The sequence below is a fragment of the Cordyceps fumosorosea genome, assembly GCF_001636725.1.
Source record: "Cordyceps fumosorosea ARSEF 2679 chromosome Unknown scaffold_1, whole genome shotgun sequence".
Classification (NCBI taxonomy): Eukaryota; Fungi; Ascomycota; class Sordariomycetes; order Hypocreales; family Cordycipitaceae; genus Cordyceps; species Cordyceps fumosorosea.
This window is the reverse complement of record NW_017387301.1, coordinates 2362096-2381689: the sequence shown is the minus strand read 5'-3', so window position 1 is coordinate 2381689 and position 19594 is coordinate 2362096. Positions and strand designations below refer to the sequence as shown.

General features: G+C 56.3%; 9 protein-coding genes across 9 annotated transcripts in view; 4 read left to right on the top strand and 5 right to left on the bottom strand.

Annotated features, from left to right (window-relative positions):
* Window positions 1-533, top strand: part of ISF_00773 (seryl-tRNA synthetase synthetase) — a gene marked incomplete at both ends in the record, with an annotated part of 1500 nt that extends 967 nt beyond the window's left edge. Inside the window, one exon of the mRNA XM_018844380.1 lies at window positions 48-533. Within this exon, the coding sequence (XP_018708830.1) occupies window positions 48-533 (486 nt within the window). The remainder of the gene's footprint in view (window positions 1-47) is intronic.
* A 325-nt stretch (window positions 534-858) lies between these two features.
* On the bottom strand, window positions 859-2780 carry ISF_00772 (Mg2+ transporter protein, CorA-like/Zinc transport protein ZntB; the record flags this gene model as incomplete). Its single annotated transcript, XM_018844379.1, has 7 exons — window positions 859-1100; window positions 1177-1366; window positions 1436-2103; window positions 2166-2347; window positions 2412-2473; window positions 2554-2625; window positions 2694-2780. The coding sequence occupies 7 exons, from the start codon at window positions 2778-2780 to the stop codon at window positions 859-861; spliced, it is 1503 nt and encodes a 500-aa protein (XP_018708829.1).
* A 989-nt stretch (window positions 2781-3769) lies between these two features.
* On the bottom strand, window positions 3770-5572 carry ISF_00771 (cAMP-dependent protein kinase type 3; the record flags this gene model as incomplete). The annotated part of the gene is made up of 4 exons (XM_018844378.1): window positions 3770-3797; window positions 3851-4228; window positions 4289-4542; window positions 4604-5572. 4 exons carry the CDS (start codon window positions 5570-5572, stop codon window positions 3770-3772), a joined length of 1629 nt encoding a protein of 542 aa, XP_018708828.1.
* A 2270-nt stretch (window positions 5573-7842) lies between these two features.
* On the top strand, window positions 7843-9606 carry ISF_00770 (Golgi matrix protein; the record flags this gene model as incomplete). Its single annotated transcript, XM_018844377.1, has 3 exons — window positions 7843-7888; window positions 7968-9132; window positions 9198-9606. 3 exons carry the CDS (start codon window positions 7843-7845, stop codon window positions 9604-9606), a joined length of 1620 nt encoding a protein of 539 aa, XP_018708827.1.
* Window positions 9607-9881: 275 nt separating this feature from the next.
* On the bottom strand, window positions 9882-10825 carry ISF_00769 (hypothetical protein; the record flags this gene model as incomplete). Its single annotated transcript, XM_018844376.1, has 3 exons — window positions 9882-10167; window positions 10260-10742; window positions 10806-10825. The coding sequence occupies 3 exons, from the start codon at window positions 10823-10825 to the stop codon at window positions 9882-9884; spliced, it is 789 nt and encodes a 262-aa protein (XP_018708826.1).
* Window positions 10826-12007: 1182 nt separating this feature from the next.
* ISF_00768 (Monooxygenase, FAD-binding protein) lies at window positions 12008-13276 on the top strand (the record flags this gene model as incomplete). The annotated part of the gene is made up of 1 exon (XM_018844375.1): window positions 12008-13276. The coding sequence occupies one exon, from the start codon at window positions 12008-12010 to the stop codon at window positions 13274-13276; it is 1269 nt and encodes a 422-aa protein (XP_018708825.1).
* Window positions 13277-13550: 274 nt separating this feature from the next.
* ISF_00767 (Zeta toxin) lies at window positions 13551-14180 on the bottom strand (the record flags this gene model as incomplete). The annotated part of the gene is made up of 1 exon (XM_018844374.1): window positions 13551-14180. The coding sequence occupies one exon, from the start codon at window positions 14178-14180 to the stop codon at window positions 13551-13553; it is 630 nt and encodes a 209-aa protein (XP_018708824.1).
* A 1193-nt stretch (window positions 14181-15373) lies between these two features.
* ISF_00766 (CHD5 domain containing protein) lies at window positions 15374-16167 on the bottom strand (the record flags this gene model as incomplete). The annotated part of the gene is made up of 3 exons (XM_018844373.1): window positions 15374-15768; window positions 15827-16013; window positions 16081-16167. 3 exons carry the CDS (start codon window positions 16165-16167, stop codon window positions 15374-15376), a joined length of 669 nt encoding a protein of 222 aa, XP_018708823.1.
* Window positions 16168-16432: 265 nt separating this feature from the next.
* ISF_00765 (Protein prenyltransferase) lies at window positions 16433-17503 on the top strand (the record flags this gene model as incomplete). The annotated part of the gene is made up of 1 exon (XM_018844372.1): window positions 16433-17503. One exon carries the CDS (start codon window positions 16433-16435, stop codon window positions 17501-17503), a length of 1071 nt encoding a protein of 356 aa, XP_018708822.1.
* Between the last annotated feature and the right edge of the window lie 2091 nt (window positions 17504-19594).

Sequence of the window (19594 nt, the reverse complement as noted above, 5' to 3'; positions counted from 1 at the left end):
GCGGCGCCGGCACCCGCGGGCTGTACCGCGTGCACGAGTTCACCAAGGTCGAGATGCTCGCGTGGACGCGCGCGGACCCGGCGCAGGCGCGCGAGGTCTTCGAGGAGATGCTGGACGTGCAGACGGAGATGCTCGAGTCGCTGGGGCTGCACGCGCGGGTGCTGGAGATGCCGACGGCGGACCTGGGCGCGTCGGCGGCGCGCAAGGTCGACATGGAGGCGTGGTTCCCGAGTCGGCAGGAGCACAGCGACGGCTGGGGCGAGGTCTCGTCCGCGAGCATCTGCACTGACTACCAGACGCGTCGGCTGCAGACGCGCGCGCGGCCGGGCGGCCGGGCGTCCGGGAGTGGCGGCGGGGACGACGTCGAGTTTCCATGGACGCTCAATGGTACGGCGCTGGCGGTGCCGCGCGTGCTGGCGGCGCTGCTCGAGGTCGGGTGGGATGAGAGGGCGAGGACGGTGGCGATTCCGGAGTGCCTGCGTCCGTGGATGGATGGCCTGGATAAGATTGGTCCGCCGACGAACCGCAACTAGTCAAGTTGAATAGAGGAGGGGCAGGAGAAGAACATCATTCTTTAGATCTTGGTTAGAATGGGGGAGGGGCCGTTTACACTGGCATTTATGGCATTCGGTTGCATGTATAAATAACTTCACATTGGACTTGATTTCTTAACCATGGTCAGCATGAGCTTTCGAAAATAATACCACCTCTTTACTATTTATTGCAAGCTATCAAAGTAGACATGAAAATCATATACTCTTGGCTGGGGTATGTTCTTTGTAAATGATCAGAATCATTGCTATCGTGACTCATCAGCTGGCCATGTGAAATGCCCAGGGGGGAAACAGACGTCGCCCATCACCGCGGTGGCGGACTTATGGTGTTCCAGGTATGATTCTTACTCATGGTCCTTTTGCGCAGGTTCATCATGATGTCGTGCTCCATCTTGGTGATGTCCTTTTCCAGGTCCTCGTCGTCGCGCGCGTACTGCGCCTCCTTGCGCTTGTCGTACCAGATCCAGATGCCGACGATGGCGGCCGTGATGGGGATGGTTAGGAGGAAGTAGACCCAGAGCTTGTCCGAGATGACGGGGTCTGCGTCTGCGTTGCAAGTCAGCGTTCTTCTCTCCCCATCTCTGTGTGTCTGCGAGTTTGAGCCAGGGACAACGGAGCTTACTGGACTGAAAGTTGAAAAAGGTCATGCTAAACACGGAGGCCAGAAAGGTGCCCGGGAGAAAGAGCGTGCCGAGGAGGGAGATGGTCTTCATGGCGGTGCTGTCGCGCTTGCTGGCGTGAGCGATGCGGCGCTGCTCTCCGGCGATTTCGAGGTTGAGACGAGCTTCGCGCTGCGACATGATGTTATACAGCTGTTACCCAAGTTAAACAGTTAGTTGGTTGGTGAATCCTGCTGAGATGTCATGATTTTCACCACGTACCGCTTCTCTCTGCACCTTGAGTCTCTGTAGGGTCGTGTGGATGTAATTCTCCAAGCCCGTCAGCTTGACCTTGTAAAAGTCCATGCGGGCGAGCATCGACCTATGCAGCCTGTCCATCTCCCTCATCTGCTGCCTCATGCTCGCCTCCATTCCCAACTCTTCCACTTCAATCTCCTTCTGCCCCCTCGCCGCCGCCGCCGCCGCCGCGCGCATGTCCCAGAACAGCGCCATGGCCTTCTCCATCTCCAGCGTCAGCGCCATGTACGCCTGCGGGCGCTTCCACAGCACGTTGGAGTGGCACTCGACCAGGTCGCGGTTCAGCCCGTCGACCTCGAGGCGGCCGTTCTGGAAGTACTGCTCGCCGGGCTCGACCTCGTCGCGCATGCTGACGGCGTGCTCCAGGCGGCGCAGCCAGTCGCGCGCGTCGCGCTGCTTCTGGTCGTTGGCCGGCGACAGGTCGTGCGCGAGCAGAATGGTCGGCAGCAGCAGCGCGTGGCCGGCCTGCAAGGCGCACGCGTGCAGGTGCCGCAGCGCCGCGGCCACGTCCGACGACGGCGTGCCCTTGACGAAGCCGGTGGTCACGGAAGTGGCGAAGCGGTGTGAAAGCATCATCTCCCAGCCGCGCGTCCGGCCCTTTTTGCGCACATCCGACTTGCGGTGCAGGATGTCTGCGGGAGAAGAGTTGTTAGAGAGTGGAAGGGCGGTGATGGATGATGGGGGCGACACATACGCAGATGCGGATCGGCATCGTCGTGGTCGGACGATGACCAGAAGAAGGGCCCGACGACCGACGTGGTTTCAATTCCACGGAAAGGAAGTCGCAGAGCCCGCACCATTTTCTCGTATGCATCCTTGGGGAGGGACAGGACCTTGGGCATAAAGGTATCCTTGTCCTGGGCGTCGGTTTGGACGCTGGATAGATGCATCAGCACGTGATTCCGTATGGTTTTTTCATCATTACTCATTCAAAACTTACACGAGTCGGATTCCACTCAAGAGTGTCGTCCCGGGACGCAAGTTTGGCGGTGCAAATGCCCCCTATCAAGCAGCATCAGCAATCCGTCCGTCTTCGTTTGCGATAGAACATGGCGATAAATGGGAGAAGAAAGGATACATACCCTCTGATGTAGAAAATTGTCAAATTCATCCGAAGTCAGAGGATGCTCCTCGCAGGAATTATAAAAAGGGTCCTATATCGTCTTGTCAGTTTTTCTCGAACTCACCAGGTACCTAGTAAGCAGAGAGAGAGGCCGCCTACCGAGTAATTAAAGATCTCCAGATACTTGGTCTCCTCGTGCACCACGCGGCACTCATTGACATATTGCCGAAACAAATAGTCGTCCATCTTTTCTTTTCTTTTCTTCCCTTCCCCGCTAACTTACCACCGTGTCACCTTGAAACAAAGAAAACCAGATGGAATGCAGGTTTTGGGGAGGGGGGGGGGCCTAGGAAGGTGAGGGTAAACTGGCACTGGTACCCGCAGGAGGCTGGTGATAATCTCTGGTTGCCCGCTAATAAGTCGCCCTAAACTGACACCGTTTGCGAGACGAAATCGCAGCGCCAAGACGCAATTCCGATCGTAAAGGAGGGATGGAGTGCAGTAATTGGGATTCGAGGAAAATTGAGACTATTTTTTCGAAAATCTTATCGCACCAGTCCACACGAAAAAGCCCATCTGTCTGCTCAGCTGATTGGCAGCGAGTTGTACCAGTAGATCCCCAGCCTCCGCAGCTGTGCAGCGTCGGCTGCAGATTACTGCGGAACAGAGGCGACAAATTCGTACTGTACAACATAAGACATACATAACTAAGAGGTAGGTTGCACTGGTAATCCGCAATGCAAGTTACGTCCACTTACGGATGGCGTCCTGCCACCGTCTCCCCTTGTCAACCCGACTGAATAGGCTCGCCTAGAACAACGGCCAACCGTCTGTTCATGTCGGTAATTCAACGCCGACCAGCCACCCCACGCTAGACTGTCTCTCGTGTATCCGTATGCTCATCTAGAGTTAAAAGATTCATATTCAAAAGGTTCTTTTTTTGTCTGTTTTTCTTCTTTCCTTTCCTCTGAGCAACACGGTATAAATATTTGATTGTACAAATGCTTCTCCTAGTGCATGTGGTTAAAAGACTTGCAACGTGCGTTATTGTGTAGAAATGTTCCTGGCCATCTCTGCGCCTCGTCTCCATAATCATCCGTCATCAAAACAAAGTATCGTCATTTCCTGCTGCTATGCCCGTCTTACAACATGATTCAGCAGGCAAGGGCTATCACCACCATGTCGACTGCCCTGCAGTCGACTGCGTCCGTCATGGTCCTCGTCGTCAGTTGACTTTAAAACTCGGTAAATAGGTGGCCGTAGCTAGCGTTATGTTAGTGACGATATTCATCATTTGCCGCTCGAGATACACGTACTCATCAGGTCCGCCAGCATGGCCGTAGCCATCCGGATCCTCTGCATATCTGTCAAACTGACTTGCGTCACCCGTACCAGCCTTGACCGGTGGTGTGTAAGGTGCATCGATATCCTTTCTAGCCAATCGATCCCAGGTGACTTCAGCGAACCAAGGGTGGTTCTTCACGTCAGCAGGGCCACCGTAAAGATTGCCCAGTCTCTTTGTCAAGTCCGCTGTAATCAGTCGCTCCAGTAGATTTTGCGCATCGCCGTTAACGTATGCAGGATATTTGACTTTGCCCTTGAGAATGTTCTCATATATTCTCATGGGTGAACCGCTATCCCAGAACGGCGTATAGCCGCACAGCATTTCGTAGATGAGGATGCCAAGAGACCACCTATCGTTGATTAGCTACTCTTCCCCATCACATCACGGAAGGAGGCTCGCTATTTCTTACCAATCCACCGACTTGTTGTAGCCCTTGTTGGAGACAACCTCAGGGGCCAGGTAATCTGGAGTGCCGCAGAGTGTCCATGTCTTGTCAGGAACGCGCTTGGCGAAGCCAAAGTCAGTAATCTTGAGGTGCCCATGACGATCGAGCAGCAAGTTTTCCGGCTTCAAGTCTCTGTAGATGATGTTTTTCGAGTGCAGATACTCGAGCGCCAGGGTTGCCTCGGCGGCATAAAACTTAGCAACGGGGTTGGGGAATCGCTGAGCAGACGTGTTAGCATGAAACGTTGGGCGGAAGGGCATGCATAAAAAGGCAACTTACCCCGGATTTTCTCAATAAGGAAAAGAGCTCGCCACCTTCGACAAAGTCCATGACCATGTAGAGGTTCTTCCAATCCTGGAAAGTACCCCAGAGGGTAATGAGGAAGGGATGCTTGACGTCGCTGAGCATGCGGCGTTCGTCGTTGGTGTGCTCGACCTGCTTCATCTTAACGACTTGGGCCTTTTTCAAGACCTTTATGGCGTAGAAACGCTGGTTGTGCTTGGACTGAACGAGGTGAACTCGGCCGAAACTACCTGTGCCGAGGGTTCTGAGGATGTCGAAGTCGGTCAACGAGTATTTGCCCTTTGTGGTGCGGGGTTGCGATATGGAGACTTGGTGCTGGTGATGGCCTTGATTTTGCTGTGGCATCTGCTGGGCCTGTTGGTAGAGGGGCACCTGGTGATGCTGCTGGGGCTGCATGGCGGCGGCGGTGCCGGGAATAGGATGAGCCTGCTGTTGTTGTTGTCCAAGACGCTCGGGGTCAGTGCCAGGGCTCTCGCTAGCGGCATGGAGGTTCTGAGGGGCGAGGTTGGCGGGATAATGGGAATTGGGATAGTTGTTGATGTTGGCAGCGGCAGGGTCGGGCTGCTGCGTATTCATTAGGTTGCTGATGGTAGGGAGGTTTTGGTGTTGGAGGGTCCCTGCCCCTCCGTACACGGGATTCATCAGAGGCGGCTGCTGCTGCTGCTGTTCTTGCTGGGTAACCGAGGGCTCGCTAGCAGCTTGCGCTTGCTGCTGCGAAGTCGCGGTAGTCGCTTGGATCGGGATCGGAGACTGGGCGGCGCCGTGGCTGGGCGGACCTGCCTGGGAAGCGGCGGTAGCGACGGCGGCGGCAGAGCCGACCGACTGGCGGGACGAGTCGAAGGGCTTGGAGTTTGTGGGCGCGACCGGACTAGTAGGGTTTGATGTTGACGGATCAGAGGTGCCCTCTCTCGTCCTCTTCTTCTTGAGAAAGCCGAGGCCAGGCATGTGGTGACGGTGCAGGTGCGCGGTTTGGTTGTTGGGGGGGCCGGGACGGTGAATTGGCTTTTTGCCTGGAGGGAGCGAGTCGTCAGGCCAGTCAATGGCACAGCAGACGATTCCTGCAGGTCAGGTAAGCCGTAGCAATAGAGATAAAGAGGGCGAGAGCGGACAATTGGCAATGCGGGTGGATGGGAGAGCAGGAGAGAGGCAAGGTCGACGGATGAGAGCTTTTGGTGGCACAAAGAGCTGGGCTGGGCCGGTAAGTACCTCTCCGGCTTGGGTAGCGAGCTGAATTGGAATTGGGCGCGGACGACGGGGGATGTGATTGGGAGACGGGGGTAGAAAGTGAGGCGCGCTCGAAAGTCCAAGATTCCGTGGCTTTTCGATGAGAGAGACGAAGCGAGGAGCGACAACGAGAAGCGGGAGAGGAAGCCAAAAGGTCCATTGACAGACAAGAAGCAAATGGCTGGCGTTGGGGGTGGAGGAGACGGAGATGCGGGGGTGTTGTCTCGAGGTACCTGGCTCGGCCGCCAATAGCCAAGCAAACTGCAAGTACCAACGCTGCGACGGTAGCTGTCCAAGGTTGGTTGCACTGCTTTTAGCTAGGCCGGCCAGCGAACCAAGGAGGATGTATGTATGTACATACATACATAGCTTTCCGGATCAGGTCTTGCGACGCTAGCGGTTGCGGCCGAGCTACAATCAGGCGCAGGGTTGCAGTTGCAGTTAATATTTGAATTAGTACTATTATATTATTACGATTGCTGTTTGGCGTCCACGAAACTGGTCAATCAACCATCTATATGCGTACAGATAATGAAGATATCTGCCAGGGGAAGCATGAAAAGAGGCGGCGGGACCCAAGCGTCGAGGTACTTGTACCTACCAAGATATAAAATCAAAAGACAGAACATAAGAAAGACGACTTCAAAAAGACGCAAGATCCAATAAGCCATCATAATGTAGTTTTTTATATGAAATAATAATTCAGAAGAAATCAGAATTTCTCATCTTCACCTCATTTGTATACACACATCTGCATGCATGCCTGCCTTGTACCTACATGCTCCCAGCCACAGTGCGTGTCAGTGGAGCTGACCTGCTGTAGTCCCCTGCAAGTGGCACGCCATACCTGATGCCACCAGCAATGCCTGCCCTTCCCACATCAATCGCGATCGCAAGCTGAAAGATTGGTGTTCAAGAAGAAAGACGGACAAAAAGGTACATTGCATTCACCTGTTTCCCTTCTTTCCTCGTGGTACTTACCGGAGCACTTACTGGAGCAGCCGGGATTGGCCAGTGAGTCCCCAGTCCGCCGGAGCAATGCCCAAACCACCTTCGAACTTGATGCCCAGCGGCACTTACCGCACAGGACTTGGCGACTTTTCCCCGGCGCCTGAGCCACTGAAACAATCCACTTATGATGGTCAGGTAAGTTTTAGAAGCCATGGCAGTGTGATGAAATCGGTGGGAGCCGCTTCCAGCTGGGACCAGTGTAATCTGTATCCGTACGAATTCCCAAGATACGTAATAGCTAGCATATCAGGCAAGGGGACACCAGAGCGGGGGATGTCTGCGTATCTCAGGTTATGTCCGGGGCAAGACAGTACAGTACATACCTTGGAACCCAAAGACTCTCTAGAAATGCGGCTTGATTCTGATCTGGGCCTTGCATTGGCATCTCTAGAGATCTAAGTGCACTGGTAACTTTCCACTACTACTAAGACGGCATTTTAGCTCAGGCGTATCCTTGCCTTGCCAGAATGTCAAACTCCTGTCAATAAAACTTGTTAATACTCAGTTATTCCAAGTTTTTTATCAAAGGCCTTTGTCTCCCGAGGTGGTTTATTTATAGCTCCCTTCCCAAGCGGTAGAGTAAGGCTGGTGACTGGTGGCGTTGAAGAATACGAGAACTGATCAGCTGCCGCACCGCACAATCGATTACTGGAACTACTGTAATAAGAAGAAATTGCAAAGAACAAGAGCTTTGATTGAACTAATAAAGAAAATAATTCCCCAACGTAAATTTTGATATTCGGTCTCGGCGCTGTAGCAAACATCGGGTTTGCTGCCAACCCACCGCAAGTCAAAAAGTGCAACACTCAGTCCAGCCAGGGTCTCAAATGGCCCGCTGACGTGGTGAACACCTGGTCTCTGCCCACCTACTGCACCATCGCGCGCCGGTTTTGTCGCGTCATCTTACGAGCCAACAACCACGATTTCCACCTCGATACTACGGCAGAAATCATCGCACATCATAGGGGACTCACGCCGCAATGTCCTCTGCAGCGGCTGCTGACGCCACGCAGGCGCCCAATCCAGGTCAGCTACCTTGAGCTGACGAAGCTCGTAGAGGGGGAGCGTCAACTGCTGGCGGGGAATAAAAGACTAACGATGGCAGCGCTTGCCAATGCAAATACAGCGACGTCAAAGAAGAAGAATAACAAGAAGAAGAAAAATGCCAACAAGAACAAAGACAATGCCCCTGCCGACAGCGGCAAGCCGCAAAACGGCCACGACGAAGCCGACGACAACGACGACGACGAGCAGGAGCAGTCCCATGACGAGGCTACCAACAAAGCCATTAATGGACATGCCATAAACTCCGCAAAAAATAACAATTCCATCATCGACCCCAAGGCCCAAGGGGCCCTCCAAGCAGAAGTCGACCAATTGCGCAAGCAACTGGAAGCCTTACAACAGACACACAAAACGGAGATTGAACGACTACAAACAGAACTGGAAGAGAGTAACACCGCGAAAGAGACGGCTGAGGAGCAATATCAGACGCTGCTGGAGCGTGTAGAAAAAATTAAAGAAACGCTGAGCGACAGGCTACGACGCGACAAAGCAGAACTAGAGGAGGCGAAAGAGCGAATAGAGGAGCTTGAATCACAAAATGAGCAGCTCGAAAACTCGGCGAGCTCCTCCGACAAGGACCATCAGAAGCTCCGCCAAGAGCTGCAAGACGCCAATCGTGAGCTGACGACGTTGCGCAGCCGCAGCAACCTGTCGACGCAAAACTGGAACAAGGAGCGCGAGGACCTGACGCGCGCCATGCAGCGCCTCAAGGAGGAGATGGAGACGACCGCCAACGCCATGGGCGAGTGGGAGGTCATCGCCATGGAGGAGCGCTCCGTCAAGGAGAGCCTGGGCGACAAGATTGCTGAGCTTGAAGAGCAGGCGGCCGCCCTACGGCAGGGCTACGAGAGCGCCGCGAGTGAGCGCGACAGCCAGTCGACGCTGATTGACAACCTCCAAAACGCGCTACGCGAGATCCAGGACGCACGCAAGAAGGAGCTGCGCGACATGGTCGAGAGCACCGAGGCGCAGCTACAGGCGCAGAAGCGGCTGGCGGCCGAGGCCGAGGCGCGCGCGGCCGAGGCGCAAGACGCAAAGGAGGCGCTGACCAAGGAGGTCGAGCGGACGGCACCGTTTGAGAAGGAGGTCAAGGAGAAGAACCTCCTCATCGGGAAGCTCCGGCACGAGGCCATTGTGCTCAACGACCACCTGACAAAGGCCCTGCGCTACCTCAAAAAGACCAAGCCAGAGGAAAACGTCGACAGGTATGTTGTCCCCATAACCTCACCTCCAGTACCCAAATTTCATTCATACTAACTCATCTCTCCAGGCAAGTCGTCACCAATCACCTCCTCCACTTCCTCACGCTCGACCGCGGCGACGTCAAGCGCTTCCAGGTCCTGCAGATCATGGCGGGCTACCTCAACTGGACCGACGAGCAGCGGGAGCAGGCCGGCCTCTCCCGCCCAGGCGGCTCCGGCGGCGGCTCGCTGCGCCTACCCACGTCGCCCTTCCACCGCACCCCGAGCTCGCCGTCCCTCCACAACGACCTGCTCTCGGAGCCCACCTCGGCCAAGGACAGGGAGTCGCTGGCCGAGCTCTGGGCCGGCTTCCTGGAGCGCAGCGCCAAGGAGGGCCTGCCCGACGGTGGCGTCGACGCGCGCTCCGCGTCGTCCCGGAAGACGAGCGTCAGCAGCGCGGCGACGGGGACAACGGCGACGACGGAAAAGAAGCCGTGAGGGGGGGAAGGGGGGGCAGCATGGGAGCGGCCATTCCTTTCTTCCATGGTTGTTTCTTTCTTCGTTGTTTGTTCATCCGAACGAAATTTTTATCTCCAACTTTTCTATACTTTATCTTGATAGCATACCGCCAAACGGCGCAAAACTAGACGCAAAATATGACGGGAAATGAAGATTCTGTTTTGACACCTCTCGCCAAGACTAAATTCGCAAGATGACTTTTGTTACAAAGATCTATTACAGTGTGTATCAAATGCAGCGCTCAAACGACGTTTCTATTCCTGTGCCAAGTCTTGCAGCACCAGAGAGGTGTACGAGTCCGCGTCGCGGGTGATGGTCTGAATGTCCACCCTGTTCTCCAGCGCGTCGGACACGCACTCAATCACCTCGCGCTCCTCCATCGCCTCTGCCATGAGACGCACCTCATGCGTCCAGTAGGCGTCGCTGCGCCCCCGCAGCTCCGCGTCGCGCTGCGCCGTGTTCTTGACGATGCCCAGCGCGCTCATCTTGCTCTTCGCCCCCTGCAGCGCGCGGTTCACGCTCTCCAGGCGCTCCGCCGCGCTCGGCATCTCCACGAACGCGCGGTTCGTCGCCGTCAGCCACACCGCCGCCGCGACCAGCGCGTCCAGCACCGCCAGCGCCCACAGCCGCACCGCGCGCGCGCCCCAGTAGAAGGCGTCGAGGTCCGCCAGGCGCGTCGCGGCGCGGCGTGGCACAGGTAGCTGCGGGGCTCGTCAGGCACACAGAAGGCGCAGCCGGCGAGCGCGGCGGGGCCGAAGCGCAGGTAGAGCAGGCGGCTCTCGAGGTTGACGAAGCGCGCGCGGAGGGCCTCGTCGGCGGCGGTCAGGGCGCCGCCGGGACGCAGCGCGGCGACGCGCGCGAAGAGTACGTCGTTGGGGATCTGCAGCCGCGAGGCGGTGCGCCGGAACAGGTTCTCGGGGGTGAGGGGTGGCAGCGTGGCGAAGGCGGCGAGGACGAGGGCGACGAGGACGAGGACGAAGACGGCGTGGAGGACGCGGCGCGGCGCGGCGCGCACGGTCACGCCGGCGGAGCGGGAGTTCGCTCGGCTGGAGCGGTAGTAGGCAATGGCGCGAGGGACGAGGAAGGGTCCGAGAACGAGGGAGAGGGATCGGATCCTGCAGGGTGGTGGTGGTGGTTAGCGAGGTGGGCAAACGGAGGGGTGGTGGGAGACGACGTACGTTGCCCAAGGAATGGCCATGATGGGCAGGACTGACGCGCCAGCTGCGGTCGGTGGGATGTTCGTGGGAAGCTCTTGGAGGCGAGGAGAGTTATCAGGTTATATTGTATTGCAGTTTGTTGAGGTTTTGGGAAGAGAAACGTGGTCTTTGGGAAGGAAGCAGGTCAGTGAACTTAAAGTTGATGCCAACATGGAAGTTGACAAGCTGGCGTTAGCGCCAGGTACTGGGCCGCCACCCCCACTGTATTTAAGGTATAACAAAGAACAAGGGACTTGTTAAAGGTGTGCCCAAGTGATGCATGCGCTGGTGCGACATTTGTGCAAGCGTTCTCCGAAAATATGTGCTGCTTTTATGAATATGTTAGACACAGCTGTGTACTAGATTCAAGGTATTCTGACATGAGAATGGCGATACAGCAGCCACAGCGAGGATACGCTAAGGCGCCGGGACTAGGTAAACACGGGACTTGGAAATCATATGTAGTGGTAAAAGTGCCAATAGTCTTCTAAGAATGGTGTTGACAATGACGAGACTGTCGGTTGTTTGCAATAGCGAGCGGTCTTGGTAACGTCATGGTCAATGTTCAATTATTGAAACAGAATTCCAGCAAGCAAGTCAGAGGCGGCTACCAGCAGCTGTGACAAGCCGCTAATATGTCCGACTAACTGCCTACTACGGTACTCGTCCCCCCTGGAACACAGCGTGCGGATACGTGTACATACATAGCTCTAAACTGTCTACATCGTATGTAACTCGCAGTCCATTAACTAGTGAGAAGACGGGTGAACTCCGTAACAAGCATCTCGTTTTACGTACTGCAGATGGCAAATAGCTGATATTATCAATCGTCAACTTTTCGACTTCTTGATTCCAATATGACATTTCATCTCTTGTTTGCAGCCGGACACCTACATACATCAGCCCACCGGCCCGGTGTCTTGCTTGGGCCGCCGCCGACCAAAAACGCAAACGCAAAGCCTCCAGCCGAGACACCAAACAAGCCAATCGCTAGCTTCCTCTCCCTCCGTCGGCAGCAACCAACTGAGATGGCTTTCCAATAAATAGATGGCACGGACGTCGTGTCCCTTTTCGCCCTCCATGACCTCCTCCTCCTTCTCATCCCCTTCTTTTCAACTCTGTCCTCCCATACAACAGCTACCTACTTAGCTGAATACACAATCCCCTTTCCCCCGCAACCCGCCATGGCCCCCGATGCGAAGCACTTCCTCTCCGGCCGCACCGTCTTCGTCTGCGGCGCCGGCATCTCTGGCCTCACCTTCGTGCTGTCCCTGCTGCAGCAATGGGACCCCGCCGTCCCGGCGCCTTCTGAGATCCTCCTCGTCGACACCGACGACCGCGCCGCAAGCATCGCCCGCGGGGCCTACGACCTGCAGCTCAATGCCGACACCGAGGAGGCGCCACTCGTCGGCCTGCGCGACCTCGGCCTGCTCGACGCCGTGCTCGCGCGCGCCACCACGCGCACCAACCCGGACGCCGTCATGCACGTCTGGGACAAGTCGTGGAAGTCGCTGACCACGATCAAGCCCAAGGTCGTCGAGAGCTTCGCCGGCACCCCGGGCGTGCGCATCCGCCGCGCAGCCCTCCTCGAGATCCTCGTCGAGGCCGTCGAGGCGCGCACCACCATCCGTTGGGGCACCGCCGTCCAGGACGCCCAGCGCCTGCCGGACGGCACGCTGCGCGTGTCCCTCCTCGAGAAGGCATCCGGCGCAGCGTCACAGCGCGACTGCGACCTGCTCGTGGCCGCCGACGGCGACGAGAGCACCCTCCGCCGCGTCTTCCGCCCCAACGACGACACCAAGCCCATCGGCTACATCGCTATGGGCGGGCAGGTCGACTTTGGCGACGCCACAAGCGCGCCCGCGCCGCTGACGCGCGACTTTGGCATCATCGTCGGCGGCGACGGCGTCGCCTCCGCCGTCGTGCAGCTCAATAACGCCGGCAAGCTGCTGTGGTCCGTCTTCAAGGAGGAGAAGAAGGCGCCGGCCGGCGACGCGTATGACAACACAAGCGCCGCCGCGTTCCAGGCGCTCCTCGACGAGGCGCGCGCCACCTCCAAGAACATCGCGGAGCCGCTCCCGACGCTCATCGCCAAGACCAAGCAGGAGACGAGCTTCCGGCGACCGGTGCGCGAGCGCGAGGCGTTCGGCCACGAGGCGGCGGCGCTGCGCGGCGTCGTCTTCCTCGGCGACGCCAACCGCCACGTCAGCGTGTACATGAACAACGGCGGCGCGCTGGCGGTGCGCGACGGCATTGACCTCGCGCGCGCGCTCGTGGCGCAGCCGGCGTCGGTGGAGGCGGCCACGGCGGCGTACGACAAGACGGCGCTGCCGCGCAGCACCAAGTCCATCAAGGCCGGGCGGCAGACGATGAACACGGCGCACCTCAGCGGTCTTAAATGGACCCTGGCCAAGACGGCCCTATCGGCGGGTAGCTTCTTCTCAGGGCAGTAGTCGGTCGAGTCATAGAATACGGCGGCTCGTCCCACGGCATCAGATTGCGCTTCTTAGACAGAAGGCGAGAACAGGAGACAGTGTACCAATATAATGCAAAGCAGTCTCATTAATTATTGCCATGCTAATGCTCAGTCGTGACGCGTGAGCGCATATGCAGTTCTGGGTATACATTCAACAAATCAAAATCATGCAATCCACGCGAATCCAAGTGAATCCGACCGATATTGAGTAGGGAATTCAGTCTTCAAGGCAGAGCACATCACCGCGTCGCTCATATCCAGCCAGCCGTGCGCAGGATATCCATCGCCACCTCCTTGACCTCCCTCTGGTCCGTCGGCACGCGCCTCGCCCAGCCACCCACCTGACTCTCCAGCACGCCCGCCATGCGCCGACTCCCCGCCAGCAGCGCCGGCAGCTCCGAGCCGACCTCTCGCTGCCGCAGCCTCCTCTCCGCCAGCGCGTCCGGCACCTGCAGTATGAAGGCCCTCGCCGTGACCGACGCCGGGGGCATCATCCTGCCGTCCTTGCCGCCCAGCCTCGGCGGCGAGTCCTTGCCCCCCGGCGACGGCGGCGACGAGGAGGCGGAAAAGTGCAGGGTCGGGATGGAGGCGGTGACGCGGCGCAGCGTGCGGACGATGCGCTCCGTCTCGAGCACGGCGGCGGTGCCGGAGACGATGAGGCGGTCGACGCCGCGCAGGTGGTAGTAGTTGGACCAGAGCGCGGCGAGGTTGGCGAGGAGCATGTCGGAGCCGGCGTCGGCGGGGAACACGGCGTCGAGGTTGTCGCCGTCGATGTGCGCGTGGCGCACCTCGAGGCGCTTCAGCTGCTCCGACATTTCGTGTGCCGTCGAGGTCTTGCCCGAGCCTGCGCGGCCCGATATGATGATGAGCCGCACTTCCATGATTGTGTTGTTATGTGAGCGTGAGTTTGTATGTATGTATCAAGATGAGGGCGGAGAGTTGGCGAGGCTGATGTGATGGATGTCCTCTTTTATATATATATGCATGTTCCCTTTTTTGTGTCTGGGGTACCGTAACAGAGAGAGGGGGGGAGATCCGCGGTGATTTTGCTGGGCTTGCGTATTACAGCTTGTGACTCATATACGAACGAATACAAGCATTCCCTTGTCAACCCCCTTAATGATGGTCAGTAGGACAATATCCGTGAAGTAGAAGGCGTGAATCGCCAGACTCCCGCCCGAAGATCCGAGCCGTGTTTAGCGCTGCGTGTTGCGGCTTCGAGGCGTCGGATGCGAGCTAACCACCGACCTGGCCCTTCACGGTCGGCGTCGCCTCCCAACTGGCAGCGGCCGCGTGTCCCGGAGGCGCCTGACCCGAACGCCGATTCGGGTTATGGCTACATGCATATTGCCCGAGTTTCATGTCTTGATGGTGTGCTGCTGTGCTGCTGTGCTGTCTTTGCTAATTTGGTTGGTTTGTTTTCAGCAACTTCCTTGTCAATCAATCTACATTAGTTTCATCATTTCATTATATCAAATCTCATGTAGCAAGCCTCGCCTGGCGAACGGTGGCTTGCCATGCCCCGTGGCTGCAGCTCATGCACTTATGCGAGGTTTGCGCCGCGATAGCTGCTCATATCCACACTATTGTTAGACCAACTCCAAACTTTTTTTTCTTCAGCCTCTTTTCATGAGTTCTACTTACCAACAACATACCAATTTTGGTTTGCGCTCTGTGCGTTCCCTCGAGCACCTCTCCCCGTTTGTCGACCTTGACTATTTAGCAGCTTAGATGCTTTTAATACGATTTTCTTGTCTATCCGTCTCCGATCCCTCTGCACCGTGATGCATTTTCTTTCACATGGCACTTTCGAAGCTTTGGCGATCTTTTTTTTCCGTGGTCGCTAGAGTCAATATGTTTGCCTAGATCAACCCCAAATACCCTGCCAAGGGTTATTCTCTATCGTGTTACAAAGTCTCGTCTTTTACAATGACTGAACTTTGCGTCAAATTAAGGGAGATACATGTCACGTTAAACATGTTTGCCTTGTCAAGCGTTTAAAATTTATTCCCCCTCTAAATCGTAGTCATCTCATGCATTTTATTCAGACCTGCGTCAGGGTATCTCTCCTCGCTTAAGCCTTCTTCTTAGTCTCTTTCCCGCTGCCCTTCGTTTCAACTGCCATCTTGACCGAAACTTCCTTAGTCTTGCCCGCCGCCGCAGGCGCCGCCGTCGACCTCCCCGGGGAGGACGCGAGGAGCTGCAAGAGGCCGCGGAGCATGTCGCTCACGAGCACAATGACCGTCGTGCAGGCCAGCTGCCACGAGGCGATGCTGACGCTGCCCAGCGGACCGCGCGGGAAGGAGATGATCCATTCCGCGTAGTAGGGGAACCAGCCGTGCGGCAGCCACAGCATCGGCTCCTTGGCGTACCAGAAGGGCAGGGCGTATTGCGGCGCTCGGGTGACGAGGAATCGAACGGCGCTGAGGTACTTGTCGAAGCCGGCACGTGAGGCTTCCAAGCCTTTCTCTGCAAAGCCGCTCAGTTAGCATCGAGCTGTTTCCGGTTGTGGTTTGCCCCAACGTACTTTGCTTTTCGAGCTGATCTAGCAGCTTGTCATGCTGGCGGCGAATCTTGGCCCATTTCGCAAATTCGTCCTGGCTGCTCGTGGCGTTGAGTTCGCGGCGGACTTTGAGGTATACGGCCTGTGTCTTGCGCTGCTCGGCAGCCGTCTTGGCCGTCGGTACGGGGAGGTAGTTGATGATTTTCCAGATCTATCATTCGCCTTCCTGTTAGCTTTTCGTCTTTCCTCTCGTCTGTTGTCGCGCCCGTAGAACCTACCAGATCATTAAGGACAGTGGCGCCCACCAGGTTTATGACGTGGACGACCACCTCCACGGCAAAGATGACAACAAGTAGAGAAGGCATCTTTCTGGTTTGAATTCCCTGCGCACGTGGAGAGCAACAGCTCGTAGATTGCGGCGCTCTGGTGACTTTTCGTTGGCTGTGTGCAAGCTCAGGCTGCGTCCAAGTGGCCACCAAGGCCGTAGCTGTCTCCAACCCGCCAACACCTCCAACTAGCATAACCCCGACACTGTGCATGCTGGTCCCACTTCCAACGCCCTGTACTTACCCTACAGACAGGGGATATCGAGCCTCGACTTGATGGCCGTCATATCTGCTGCGCGGAAAGATGTCAAGGGCTCTCGACCCCAAAATTAAAGAAGCTTTGGTGGCTGCAGTTCACACTCCTGTCTATCAATCTGTAGCAGATGTACTATCCACGCGCGACGAGCAGTTACTGGATATTGAAGTGCTCGGCCCTGGTCATGTTCTAGCATCTGGGACATATGCTCTACACGAGGGGAATGCCATAGCAATTCCCAAGTTCAACATTTTACGAGCCTTTTTACCGGCATATGAAATATTCAAAAGCCATCTCCGTGGTCAGTATGTCGCGCCGGAGGAGCTCCTACGAGCGACATCAGTCATTCTACTCCTGGACCCCGAGCACATGACAGCTGCCAATGCTCGAAAACGACACATACGGCACATAAAAGAGCAAAGCCCAACGCAACTACATGTGGCCACGGACGCCGAGTTCTACCTCATAGACAGCCTTCTCACCAGCCGCCTACATCGCCACACAAAGTCACCGACGCTCTGGGGCCACAGGCAATGGCTGCTTGAGCTGAGCATCAACACGCAGAGGCCGGTAGGCAGCCTTACCACCGCCCTGGAGAAGCTCATCTTCGTCTCCGCGGAGAGGCACCCGCGCAACTACTACGCGTGGTGCCACGCGCGCTACCTACTCGACCTCCACCACCACCACCGACGATCCGGCACCCCCGCCGTCGCGCAGAAGCATGAGGAGGAGCCGCAGCAAGGCCCGGCCGCCGCGCTGCTGGAGACGGTGACGGGCATGGTCAAGAGGTGGTGCTTCCGCCACCCCGACGACACGTCCGGCTGGTCGTTCCTCGCGGTGCTCGTCGAGCGCCAAGCCGCGGCCGCGCCCACGCTATTCGCCGAGACGCTGCGCCTCGTCGAAGACCTGTCGTGGAGGGGCGAGGCGGCGTGGTGCTTCCTGCGCGGCATGGTGATGCATCGGGGCCGGCTGCGGGCCGGTCAGCTGGAAGAGTTCACGCACGTGCTCGAGCTCGTGCATCGCGGGGGGAGGAGGGAGACGGCGACGGAGGAGCTGGACAGGCAGGTCCTGGCCAACACGCTCAAGTGGACGGAGCTGTACGCCGAGTCGGACTGCTGATGATTAGTGGGAGAGTGCAGGAGGAGGACGGGCGGAAAGGGGAATACGATGGGCATGACTCTTGGATACCGCAGCCCAATGGTGCTCAGCCTCCACGATCCGTAGACGCGTTCGGCCCGCAGTGTCTGGCAAGGCCTTCGAAACACCCGACCTCTTTGATGAATGATCGCTCGGTACCCTAAGTAATAGATGGGCATGTGAACAATCTTGGTCTGTAGTTCATCTCATAAAACGTGGATAATGTTAAACAACGGAGGCCGATGTGTGGCTAACACTACATTCCTGCGGCTGCATGTCTGAGCAACGGCCGTAGGGGTTCAGCGTCAGCATTCCTCCGCTTCGCCGTGACCGCCTCCAGGCCATATGCGGGATGAATTGCAAAGATGATATCCCGGTCAACAAGGACATGTTCATGCTCTGTCACTGGCCGCCTCACCTGCTACACGAGGCGCCTGAAGCTGCATGCGAACGGACCCGGCGATGCACCGCCACGAAGGAGACTCGGCATTGTAATATATTGGAAATTATCAATGATGGGGAGCAGAGCAATGTTCGTGTAAGAGTCAATACGCAGCAGTTGCGGCTTGCATCCAACGCATTTCCCCGGTCTGATTGGATGTTGCGCGGATGAATCGTGTGGGCTGTCGTGAGGGTTCACTGGGCTTTGTTTGATCCCAGGAGCAGGAGAGAGCCGCGGTGCGTTGTACGGGTCAGGAAACTCGACCATGAATTTGAGGATACTGTGCAGACCAAGGAGGGTTGCAATGACTTCGTATACAATACTCATGTATGTTATCCCTTGCACGCCAATAGTTATTAGCCTTTTGTTTGCAGGTACCTTTCCACTGGGCGCTAGCCAGGCTAGCCAGGCTATCCATGCCTAACCTGCCAGCTGCCAGGGCAAGGGAAATGAGACTAGCCTTGCTTTGCCATGTTTCAACAACAACCTCGCCATTTATCCTGTTTTCTGCAGAGGCGAACGCGTGAAGAAGATTGGCGAACAGTTCTAGCTTCGGCGCCACCAAGGGTCGTTTTTTTATTATTATAATTCTTTCTAGCTGGTACTCAGTACGTAGGTATAGACAACTTAATAGACCAACCGCAGGCTGGATGGAACAGAGTCTCTCAGAACTGGCCCCCTTTTGAATACTTGGCAGGCCGCGCCGTATTTTCTCAACTTTGCACGTTATACTGGTAGATGCCAATTGCCGCAGGCTTGCCGAGAGCATAGCCGCTTCTCTTGAACAGAGCATTGTAAAGGCACAACGTGCTTTCGCCTCGCAACCGAGTCTGTTTAAGCTTTTTCGGTGCAACTTGAAACAATAAGAGGCTTGAGCGACCCGTATTGATCGCAAGGAATAGGCCATAAGTTGCGCCAGGCCATGGAATTGATCTCCAGTGGATGAAGGAAGAAAAATCCCTAACCAACGATTATTGGAGGTTGGGCATTGGTCCCGCAGCCCCTTGTTGGAGGATACGGGTTCATTGGTTATTTGTAGGGGCCACGGGGCGAAGAAAGTGTCAGGGACAGCATCGGACGAAGAGGGCCACACGAGGGAGAGGGCCAATAACTAAGTCATTGTTCCAGCACTGTGCACGCCTTGGTGGATGCGTAAGAGTGGCTGTACCAGTTTATACGATGCTTGGCCACACTGAAGCGAGAGAGAAAAAGACAATTCAGCTTGGTCGTTGAATCATGCGTTCCAGTTTTTGTTGTTGTTGTTGTTGTTGTTGAACAGATAGATACTGTAAGCCTAGCTGAAGATATTGTTATGCTGGCCGACGCATGTCTTACCTGGCTGATAAATGCTTTGGCGAACTAATAATGTCGCACAAGATTGAGTGACACGCATAGAGAAAAAGAAACGCTGTGTTCCGTAATACGAGCCGAGAAATGATGGCTTGTATTTGCTTTTGGCATTCAAGCATTGACGACGCTCACATACGGTACGGATAGTGAGTATATCAAACTCGGCCCTTCCACCTCATGCTAGGCGGTGGTGAACCACTCGATCTGGTTGACAACTTATAGCCACGAATAGTTAGCTGTAATAGTTAGTTGTAGTATTTGCAAGGACTGGCCGTCCCAAC